This window comes from Galleria mellonella, unplaced genomic scaffold (genome assembly GCF_026898425.1).
Source record: "Galleria mellonella isolate WM207_F2 unplaced genomic scaffold, CSIRO_AGI_GalMel_v1 utg32, whole genome shotgun sequence".
Lineage (NCBI taxonomy): Eukaryota > Metazoa > Arthropoda > Insecta > Lepidoptera > Pyralidae > Galleria > Galleria mellonella.
Genome location: NW_026442075.1, coordinates 7,995,795 through 8,008,040, shown reverse-complemented (window position 1 = coordinate 8,008,040; position 12,246 = coordinate 7,995,795). Strand labels below are relative to the sequence as shown.

General features: G+C 30.4%; 1 protein-coding gene across 1 annotated transcript; it reads left to right on the top strand.

Annotated features, from left to right (window-relative positions):
• The first annotated feature begins 4,659 nt into the window (after positions 1-4,659).
• On the top strand, positions 4,660-11,262 carry LOC113513273 (uncharacterized). Its single transcript, XM_052896286.1, has 6 exons — positions 4,660-5,153; positions 5,760-6,069; positions 6,666-6,762; positions 6,831-6,941; positions 7,705-7,878; positions 9,844-11,262. Exons 1-6 carry the CDS (start codon positions 4,694-4,696, stop codon positions 9,895-9,897), a joined length of 1,206 nt encoding a protein of 401 aa, XP_052752246.1. The 5' UTR covers positions 4,660-4,693; the 3' UTR covers positions 9,898-11,262.
• Positions 11,263-12,246: the final 984 nt, after the last annotated feature.

Sequence of the window (12,246 nt, the reverse complement as noted above, 5' to 3'; positions counted from 1 at the left end):
TAGTCTATTTAAATTATTTGAAGTTATAAAATATACGTAATTCTATATTATACTGCCGATCTAGCCCGGCTTTGCACGAGTATATCGAATTTAAATAATATAAAGCCTATAATATTTGCTGATAATGTGGTTTTTTATAAGTGAAAACAATTTTAAGACCAGTTAAGTAGTTTTTGGGTTTATTCATTACAAATAAATAACAATCAAATCTTTCCTGTTTGTAATATTAGTATAGATGTATGTTTCGTATATGCATTTATAGATCTCGGTTGGTGTTAAATTGTCGTTTGAAATATGAATATTAAGTTGCACCTTGTATAAATAGATATTTGGGGCGTAGATTATGCACACATTTTTTTTTATAACGAATATCTTCCTTTACGAGTACTAGCTTTATCATGCGGCTTCGTCTACGAGAATCATTATATATAATATACGTTTTAAGTTAAGATATAGATAATATAATAAGTTAGGATAGAGAGATATATGTAACTTACATGTGAACCAAATTACATTCAAATCCATTCAGTAGTTTTTGTGTGTAAGAGTAACAAACATCCATCTATGCAAACATCCTGAAAAGCTTTCGTATTTATAATAATAGTAGACATATAGACTACTTTTTAATTCAGTTACTGAAAATAACCGGGTCACTTGAATGAAGTCACGAGTATAAACTGGTAAATGATATTCATAGTATAACAATTCTGGATTTATACCTCGTTCTTACTATAATCCAATTAATCAAATAATATTACCAAATCAAATTTTGTTTTGTAATTAGCTGTTATTTGATTAATGTCGCAAAATTTTGCATTCATGATTATCTTATTATTCAATACTGAAACAAAATTGAAGTTAAATGTAGAAAGAATATATAATTTAAAATATAAAGCTGTTTATATATATATATATAATAAAGAACTTTTAAATACGCCAAGTTTGTGTGATATGTTTTGCAGTTAGCATCACTAATTTTTAGTGGCTAAATAGCTGACGTAGTGTTATTTTTTTAAGGTAACTAAATAAACAGGCGCGTAAAGATGTTACAACAATTTGACAGTCTAAAGCCTGATTGAAATGTAATGGGAAGTTCATTACTTTTATAAGTAAGTAAGTAAATTACGATTTTTAATATAAATATATTAGTGGTTAGTAAAAAGCTGATGTTTGCTTTGTGTCACAAAGTTGTTTCACTGTTGCAATATTACGCTAAAACTGACAGAGTGTGCGCGATCAACGATGTGATAGAGAAAAGTATAGTTATGAGGATATATATATATACATACATATATATATATATATATATATATATATATATATATATATATATATATATATATATATATATATATATATATATATATATATATATATATATATATGAATTTGTATTATATAAAATAATTGTGAAAATTATAATATATTTTATATGTTTATAATAATATATTATGCGTTTATAAACTTATTTTATCTTATGCGTATGGTCATTGAATCATGATTGATTAAAAAACATTTCAACTTATTTTAACTAATTTCTACATTTATAATATTAGTTAAAAAGTAGTCAACAGCAAAGTACAAGAGAACGAAGTGTCATTTTTCAATTTAATATTTAGTATTGTAGTCAGCAAACCAAATAGAGCTGATTGGTTAGTAACTGTTACTATAGAGGGTGTTTATTTCCTAAATCCGCAGTGGCGCAATAAAGTGGTTGGCAATAAATAACTGATACAGCGCCAGGCCTCGAAGTGGTGTATGTGCAGTTGCCTACGGTCATATATTTTCTGGATGTGCGATTTAATGTACTGATTCACTTATCAATCTAATAAAATACCTGTACCTTCCTTCAATTTATATTCCGACACGTCAGTTACCTTTACAAAAGGTCGACGGAAGAAATGAAATTTACAGTGGAACTGTATATTTCAACGTTTTTAAGGAAAGATCAGATCAATCTTTAGAAAAAAAATCAAGTAAGCATCTAAGCATGTCTTAAATATATATAATGGTTTTATTTATTTCATAGGTGATTATTTTTATTCATAATTTTCAATTTTCTAAATTTATAACCACGTCGTCAGTGATAGCGGAATAGTTTTGTGAATTTATCAAACAAACTTGGAAATGTGACACTTTCGTATATTAATGTCTCAGGGGGCTGGCCAGAAGCCAGCGAGCCGGCGACCGAAATAAGACAAATTGGTCACAGTTAACAGTTTTACATTGTAAGAGCTTCATTTCTGCAATAAGCACTTCTGTATATGTTATCAAGATTTGGAGCAAGTATTTTTTTAATTTAATATAATTTGTTTTATTTCATCACCTTTTATTTATTTTACAATTAAATATGAGATGCCAGTTAAATCAATATTCTGAACTCAGTGATAATAGGAATAGGAAGGATACCGAACGAATGAAATATATATTTTACTATATATAGGCTAAATTGATCATCATTGGCATATTTAAAATAATTATTATTCCAGGGGGTCTGCCTGGCCTCTTATAATAGGCGCATATGTACTCTCTTATATGTCTTTGCGTAGCTTCGTTCGTATACTGAGGTAGGAACTAGACAATTTTGGGGTGACCAAACATCATTTAAGTCACCTATATGTCAATCATATTACCGCGCAGTTTGTATGAAATGTTAGTGAAAGATAAAACTTTATTTCAGATATTAGTTTTTAAGTTCGAAATACCATTCATGAGTAAAGTTAAAGTTGTTAGGTTTAAAAATAGGGCATTGCATTATCAATAGTGCTTCAGATAATTATAACAAAATTCATTATTACATATATTGTACTGTGTGATTGTTATACTGTAATATAAATATGTTACAGTATAATAGAATAAGCATTTACAAATGTAATGTAAATGTAAAAAAAAATAGGTGTATAGTGAAAAGTTAAATCCATTGACACTAATGATTGAAAAACGCTGACAGATTGAGCTGACTACCACCACAAACATCATACCCACAGTCTAATATTACAGCAGCGGAGTCACGGTATAATTTGTAAGATATAACAGAAAAGATGTTACTTTTACGTATTGAAATTTACATAGTGTCTGTGTAGACAGTCTAGGTCAATTTATAAGTGTGTTTGCTGAGCGTGACATGTATCTAGACGTCACGAGCGTCTTACAAAGACGATCTCGTCTAGAAATTTAACACAATAAAATAAATTTCTGATGAAATAATTTTAATAGTTTAACATTTTTTTTAAGTAAATTTAATTTTCTTTGAATTATGCTAATTCTTTTTTTATTTAACTTAAAATGCAAACAAGCTGAAGTTTCATGTGATAGAAAGTGGTAATGGTTACTTATAGATTTAAACTATGGATATTCTAGAATATACCGTGATGTTCAACAAACCCTTCTGTTGTGTTAACATTCTAGACGACTATGGTGTTACGTCTCTGTTTACTATTATTTAACTATAGTACTGGTATCCCACTTATCAAACTAAAATAGACATTTCAACACAGTTCGTCGTCTATTACTGACGACTTTGATTAGATCTTATACGATTTTGTGTGTGTGGGTTTAAGGGTCTGTACGTGAGTGGCTATTAAAGCATGTGGGTGTAAAGTAGGTGGAGTAGTTTTTGCCTATCATCATTTATGACTATTACATGAAATTATGTTAATGGAATTTTATCGTTTCAGACTTTTAGGGATAATGTAATTTGATATTTAAACGTTTACAATATTATTAGTTTTTACCAGGGACTTCGTGCGCGTGTTCGGGGTTATATTCTTGTAATATTAATTACCTAGGATAAAAAGTAGTTTATGCCCTTCTTCGCAATAAATACTATTCGTATGTCAAATTTCAAGGCGATCAGTTGAGCCGTTAAAATATGTTTAGTTTATTTTATAACCTTTTGAAGGTAACTAAAAAAACGAAACATTTATAGTATTAGCAAGCATTTGAATGATAAATACTCATCTAAGTGACGTAGTTATATTGTTATTTGGAAGTAAATTATTGAGATATAGTAGGATATAGTTAATTATAGAAATACTATATAAATTAATGAAGTTTGATGCACAAGTTAGGTCATCAGATTCGGTGCTTTCTGGTGAATTTGCTTAGTTTATATATAGAACCGAAATATTTGATTTGATTTTTTTTTATTTGGATTCGTTGTTTGTTAGGTATATATTGTATTTTTGTATTATGGTATTCAAATTTTATTAAAAGGTAAATCTAAAATAGTATGTAATATTAACACAGACGGAACGCAAAAAAATTTCAAGTAAATAAAATATTTATGACAAATTAAACAAACGAGCTTATTATATACTTGTTACAATCGAATACTTTGTAAGAAGTACTATAATGAGAAAATTACATGATTAGTTTATTTCTAATTCCAAAAGTTGGCAATCACTTATTTTGTAGCGCGTCTTCAGTTTAACTAGGTCTGTTTTCTGGAGCATTACAGGTAAACTTTAATTTTGTTTAAATATATATCAATAATAAAGTAAATAAATATACATGAAAGCAGGTATATTTATTAACTCACATAATATATGTTTACGTAGAAAATTATAATGAGCTATACCTACACAAAAAATTATATTATTTAAAATTATTTGCACACGATAATTAAATTAGGTGCTTATATTCTCTTTTCAGATAAAGTTATTAATTTGAAACTTCGTAACAGGGAACGATTATGGGTAAAAATAACGATATTATACAAAGTTATTGCAAAAAAATATATTTAATCGGTTCTGGAAATTTTTGGTTCGTAGAAGGTGAAGTAGTAGGGGATGACAGAAGATGGTTCTATAGGCTGTATACCTTCATATTAATATCAATTTATGTTATTACAACTTTATTAGAGATTCTTGCTGTACTGTTTGGTGAGTATCCAGAAGACGAGATGGGCGATGCTGTAACGTTTGCAGTTAGTCACTCTATTGTGGTAACAAAAATAATATCGGTAATCATGAACAAAAATTTAATTAGAAATATAAACAAGAATATGATTGAAAGTTGTGAGAAATATGAGGAATCGAATTTAATGGAGCGTATGTATAAGATTCTGAAGATAAATATATTGGCGTACTTCATTGTTGTTTACGGGGCGTGTGTTTGTTATGTTTTCGAAGGTTTCAGAAGATTGTCTGAAGGTTTGTGAATTTAGTTAATGTTTTAAGTTTATAAATAGATAAAATGTATCTATTAAGCAATGTCAAGCGTTTAATTGACTGTGACGTTACCCAGTATATTTATTAAATTCTAATGTTTACTCGCCACTTCTTCTGTGTTAACAAAATATTGATTGACTATTATGGAAGCAAAACCCAAACAATACATGTAAACCAAAACTGATAACCGACCAACAAATTTACTTTTATTTTTAAAATATATGAATAATTTGGAATTGCAACTTGACTACTGATTGAACTAGAATTAAATGATACAGAGATCAACAAAGACTATTTGAGATCTCTAGGTTTCAAATATTTGTTTAACAATATATCTACGTTGTAACAGGATAGTCGATGAAACGCTTGACAATGCAAGCAATAGAGATTTCGAGATCAAATCCCAGCCGCTAAATTGTATAAATTCTGATTCGGATTACAAAAAAATGTCGTCACTTGTTTCATGCATTAGAGACCACGTAAATGTTGATAGTAGACAGTTAATTTAATACCCGCTTTTTTATTCATAATTATTATTATTAATCTATTTATAATAATCTTTACATAAACATTTATTTTATGTGGCAGGTTCACATTTTGTTACAGTTGTTACCTACTACCCGACGCATGAAGATAATTCATTAATGGCAACTGTGTTTAGAATATTTGCTACATTAGTACTGTATGTGATGATGATGTCGATGATAGTATCTGTGGATTCTTACACTATGACTAATTTGATTATGTTGAAATATAAATTCATTACATTGAGACACTATTTCGAGAAATTGCGAGAAGAATTTGATAAAACTAGTATTACTGGAAATTTGCAGCAAGCAACGGAGAAGTTAACTAATGGATTAGTAGAAGGGATTGTAATGCATAATCAGCTTTTAATGTAAGTGTAACTATTATATTAGAATCAAAGGTATTTTATTTTATTATTATTATTTCAGCCGTTAACTGTCCACTGTTGGACATAAGTCTTCCCTATAAGAGGAGTTTTGCCAGTAGCTGCCATGGTTTTCAGGCGGGTTGACAACAGCAGTTAGGCTTTTAAAGATGTTTTAAGAAGGACGCTGCTGTCCATCCATCGCCCTCCTTTAGTCACCTCTTACGGCACCCACGGGAAAGGAAGGAGTTGCCCATTCTATGCTGGGGCACATACGGTGATCAATGAAAAGAATAAAAGTTAAAATTTAATTTCTTTTTAGTTATAAATTAGATATCAAAAATATTTTAAAAAATGAGGTTTGTGACGTGGAATATTAAAATTATAATGACATGCGTATTTCGATTGATATTATAAATTCAGATATGTGTATATTTAAAAGCTATGGTTTTTATAATCACAGAAAAAGTAATACTATCTTTATTTCTGTATCCTGATGAGCGACCCGTCTCAGAAGGCTGTCATGTGAAGCGGTTCATTTAATCAGTACTTGGTACGCCAACGTAATATTCGTAATAAAATATTTACATATTTTTTTACAGGTTAGGCAAAGACATCCATACAGCGTTTGGAATGGTTATATCTTTACAACTACTGCTAAGCTCAGGTTCTGCTGTATCTCTTTTGCTACAAATTGCAGTAAGATTTTTTTTTTAATAAATTTAATTGAAACTATAAAAAACCGTTTAAAATTATTTTTACTTTAGCTTTCAGATGAAATCACATTTGTTGCCAGTATGAAAGTTATATTTTTTGTTGCGGCTCTTTTCTTTTTACTGGGACTATTTTTATGTAATGCTGGGGAAATAACATACCAGGTAAGTAAATAATATAGTAAATATATAAAAAAAAAACATGGGACCAGTTCGATTATATGTAGTACTAATTGTGTATATTATACAGTTATACCTTATTATAACTTTGTCATTGTGATCTATATAGATAGATAAGAGATAATAATATAATACGTCTGAATATGTATGTGAACTTATATTCATATTATTATTTATGATAAAATTTGTCATCCCCACTCTTTAAAGTCTGTATCAGACTATTCTTTCTTCGTAGATATCGAGGGCTAATTCCCCATTTGAATTAGCCCTTGTATCGTTATAGTAAACAATGCTATTCTATGTGACATTTCTAGTGTTGCAGGCATCAATAGGCTACAGTAACCGTTTACTATCAGACGGGCTGTATGTTTGTTTGAGATTTTCGTAGTATAAAAAACAGATCTATTTTGTGGAATTAAATAGTAAGATAAGATTATAGCCATTATTTGCTCAGGTTTTTTCAGAGTTTCATATAAATATAAACTAAAGAAAATATAACCTACATTCAACTTATTCAATCTGCTGTTAACCACGATTATGAAGTATGTTTTAACGAATATTTTTTTTATTATTATTTTTCTAATATATATTATTATAATGTTCTTTTTTTTGTTTCTGATGAGTGCATTGATAAATTTGTAAAGCTCATCATATATATATATATATTATATATTATAATTAAATAATGTATATATTTGTGACCTAGTGAAACTTCAGACTGTTAGTAATTTTATTACATATATTTCAGGCGTCATTATTATCAAATGCGATATTCTACTGCGGTTGGTACCTTAGTCCGGTACTACCGTCACGACAGCGCAACTTACGTCAGATAGTGCTGCGTGCGTGTATGCAGACACAGCATCCACCTGTCATGAAGGCATTTAAAATGATTGAGCTTACATATGCTACGTTTTTACAGGTAAATATAATATGATGACAAATTATGGTGATGCTGGTGATTGTTTGTTAATGGAATTAAAATATATACAAGAAAATTTTGTAATAAATATTATTTACAAGTAGAAATTCTTACTTTATGTTATATGAGTAATCAAATTAATACAACAGAAGAAATTTCCTGGACAAAAAGTTATATGTGACCTTCCACGTAAAGCATATATTCGTAGACACTTGACAAGGTTTTCATGAAGCGTGAATTAAGACTTTGTATACATACATACTAAATATTTTTTTATTATAGTAAGATATTTTAGAAAGCTCTATTACAATCAGAATTTTTAGAGTAAGATTTCTGAATATAAACAAATAAAGGGCGTACTCTAAGAAGGTGTTTTTGTTTAGGAGCTGAAAATATAATGTTAATCCTATTTGCGTTATCAGTACACGTTGACAGGATACTAGTCAGAATTGATAGGTGAGGATGAAGTCAGGTCAGTCAGTTCTTAGTGATGAATTCATCAGGAATCAACCACGTTTGTTTCCAATGGGGTTGCGAGAAAGTTGACCTGACAGAGTATATTGTTAGCAATAAGATTCCAGAGATTTACTAAGTTTAATCCTTTAGTTATATTCTCGTGACGGCCGTGTCACGGTTTGGGGTGACCGCGTACCCGGTAATCGACCATTCTCTCCGTTTATTGCAGTCTGCAACTTTCACCTTCTTCAACAAATTGTATGTTGCGCAACTTTAACCTATTATAGATGCCCATGCCGCGCACTTGACGGCCGAAGAACGGTCGATCGTCGAATGGGCGACCAGAAGATGATTAAGGTTGCCCAATCGAGTCCGACTACTTTATTATTTCAGTAGCAGTCTTAGGCCGTCAATCTTACTTTATGTCTCCTAATTTTTTTTATACAACTTAGAATGGCAAACAAGCTGACGGTCCACCCGATGGAAAGTAGTAACCGTCGCTTATAGACGTGAGGAGTACCATGGATATAACAGAGTATACTGTTTCGCCCATAATACCCCCCATGCGTTGCCATTTCTGAGGACTCAGGTGTTATTCCTCTGTACCCAGTAAATTCACGCCATATCCCACCCTTCGAACCGAAACACAGCCATGTAAACACAACTGCTTCACGGTTGAAACACGAATGTGACAGGGGTACCCAAGCAATCGACTTTTGTACAAAGTCTCCCTCTGGTATCATAATTTGCATTCTATCCCCAATTTATATAATCAGTGTCTCCAATACAGCAGGCATTCCGCCACCAGTATCTAATAGCGAGGACGGGATGCCTAAACAAATGCACCTCCAACTCGGTTCTCCCTGGTAACTATCATGGTTAAATTCTGATGAATTCATCATGATGGGCTAACTGGCCTGTTTTCATTCTCATCGATCACCCTTCACTGGTGCTCCGCCTGCGTATCCCGTTAGCGCAGGCGGGGTTACCAAACCATTTTCACCCATCAAAAAAAAAAAAAATGCACCTCCAACTATAAAAAAAGAGTGAGGATAAGACATTTAAATTTAATTACATTTCAAATTAAAAGAACATATCAGTTAATTGGGTTATCCTCAAACAACTTTTAACAGTCCTTTTGTATTTCTAATCGTATAAACGATATCACGGGCACAAAAGGACTGTTTAATTTAGAACGCACTGTTTCTACGGTGTAGGGTCCCTGACGCCTGTCAGGGATAAAAATCTTGATTTCATATTTCTTTTTTATTTTAACCAATTATGTTTTTGTTATTAATCTTATCTATTTTTATCCTTTTTTCTCAGCATTACTATTAATATTGTTCATCACATAGGAATTTTATACATGGAATATTAATTGTTTACATATTTTGTATACACAGTTAGCGTTTTTTTGATGAAACAAATTGCCATAGGTATAAAATAAAATATCTAGTATTATTTATTATTATACTTATTTTCTTTAATAATAAAATCTTTATATTACAGGTACTGAGAGGAACATATTCAGTATTTGCGTTGTTTTACGCACGAAGAAAATAAAAAAATATCAACAATTTAAGAGAGATTACCTATTTTAATTGGTAAAAGTATAATTATTATTAGTAGAATGTATTTTATTTATATTTATGTAATGATAATAATCTGTCTGAAATTCTAGTCTGATGGTTGTATGTTTTTAGATAACGTGAATAGATGTTAATAAACAAGTATAAATACTATACGTGATTACTTAATAGCTATGTGCAGCAAAGCGTGATTTAAATAAGTTAATATGTAATAAGATATTTGTAGAAACAAATATGGGTATTTTCATTAGGTACATAATTTTCCATATAAGAGTTAAGTATAGAAGTATATTTAAAAGTTGTATAAATAAGCATAAAATTAGTTATAACTTTTTAATTAGTTATTAAGCGCTTACTCTATTTGATATAGGTAACTTTCCGTATCTAGTTTTTTTTATGGGTGCAAATGGTATGGTAACTCCGCCTGCGCTAATGGATACGCTGGCGGTGCACCAGTGAAGGGTGATAAATGAGAATGAAAACAGGCCAGTTAGCCTATCATGATGAATTCATCAGGAATTAACCACGATAGTTTCCAGGGAGAACCGCGAGGAGGTCGACCTGGTTGGGTATTTCCGTATCTAGTTGCTATGAAAATAAATTAATAAAGAAATTATTAGTGGGTTATTTATAATCATTATATAGAGATAATAGCATGGCTAATACTGAATATACTCATGCATTGCCGCTCCTGACCACTAACATGCATGCATAACAGGTGATGCATGCTCTAACACAAGCTAATCTTGTTAAAGCATAAATTGGATTGACTATTTTATCATCTTTGCTGTCAATATTAAAGTACTAGCTATGTCTTCTAATCCTGCTATAGCATTCTACATCTTTGTTCGCATGAAGTAGGGCGAAACGTATTCCATGTAATCAAATTTCAAGCAAATCCATTTAACTGTTTAAGTGTGATTGAGTAACAAATATCTGAATTTCAAATATTGTAAAGTTCATTTTGTAAAGACAAACTTTCACATTTATAATATTGGCAGGGGAGTAGAATGAGTTGTACTTAAATATTATAGATACCTATGCTATATTTTATAGATATTGTATCCATTTAAGAGTTCCATTGTGTTCGAGTTTATCTCAACTGCAGCTGTTAAAGAGTGGTCTGCACAAAGATTGTTTGGCGCTCGGTCTCTTAAAACAAACTTTACTTTTAAATAAAGTGGTAACCTGCGAAATAAAGACGGAGATAGATCAGAGATCAGAGTGAACTTTGATATTAAGTATCATGGACTCCATGATACTTAATATCAAAGTTGGTACTATCAATATTATTATTTTTGTGCCTGTAAAATTTGTTTGTGTAAACTGAAATAGTCCCATAAAAGTCTGTCAGGGAATGGTTAAATAATACAAATAAAAGCAAATAGTAATAATATTCCGTTGATTTTCCTTGATCTTATTTTTTTGTTATAGTTATTATTTGAATTTGTGGTTGAATGATTTCATTCAAACTCAATGATTGTGAGTTGAATCTTATTGATTATGCGGGTTTGAGAGGTTTGTCAAACATTCAGATATTTGAAGATTGTTTGAGGAAAATGTAGTCGTTATTAGAAAATGAGTAGATAGAAGACAACGTTTGTCTAATTATCAATATTCAAATCAGTAGTGAAACTAATAATATAAAAGTTTTTCTTCGTACACAGTCGATGTAAAGGTGAAAGTAATTTAACTTCGTAAAGGTGCTATTTGCTAAATTGGTGTATTTTTCTTCTTTCCTAATAAAACATTTAGTTGTATAGAAAGTTTCACAGCTTATCGTCATTATGGTGTTATTACATGAAACACGATGTTACGAGAAATTTAATTAGTTTTAGGGGTAGTTAATGTGTCTAAACGATTTTCTTTTTATATATACAAATTATAATTTGACACTAGCAATATACTGTGTCTTTAATTTATTGTGGCTTATGTATGACCAATTGCAGTATAATACATTGCCTAATAAGGTAGCCTCTTTTGGTAATTAACCGTGTACCATGTGGTGGGCGGTGAGCGGACAGCCATTTTTATGGGTCTCTCTGGATATCGGGTCGAGTCTTCCTCCTCATAGTATAGCTCAGAATACATTAATCAAAGCTGGACTTTCAAATCTCGTGGTCATACTATATCTCGTGTGATGGTTTCCCATAGGTTGATTCTGAAACACAATTGATAAACTTTTTAATAATTTTTTTATATGAACAATAATAATCGTATGGGCGAGCTCTACCGTAGTTAGTTAGATCTGTCTAAGTTGCTTCTTATAATACCGGCATAGGACTATGGTGTCGAACTATATTCTTAAATTAGTTAGATATAA

Excerpts from the sequence above, each read along its gene's own strand:
- LOC113513273 (XM_052896286.1), top strand. The coding sequence starts at position 4,694 with ATGGGTAAAAATAACGATATTATACAAAGTTATTGCAAAAAAATATAT. Across the intron at positions 6,763-6,830 it reads CTCTTTTGCTACAAATTGCA|CTTTCAGATGAAATCACATT; the intron begins GTAAGATTTTTT and ends TTTTTACTTTAG. Across the intron at positions 6,942-7,704 it reads CTGGGGAAATAACATACCAG|GCGTCATTATTATCAAATGC; the intron begins GTAAGTAAATAA and ends CATATATTTCAG.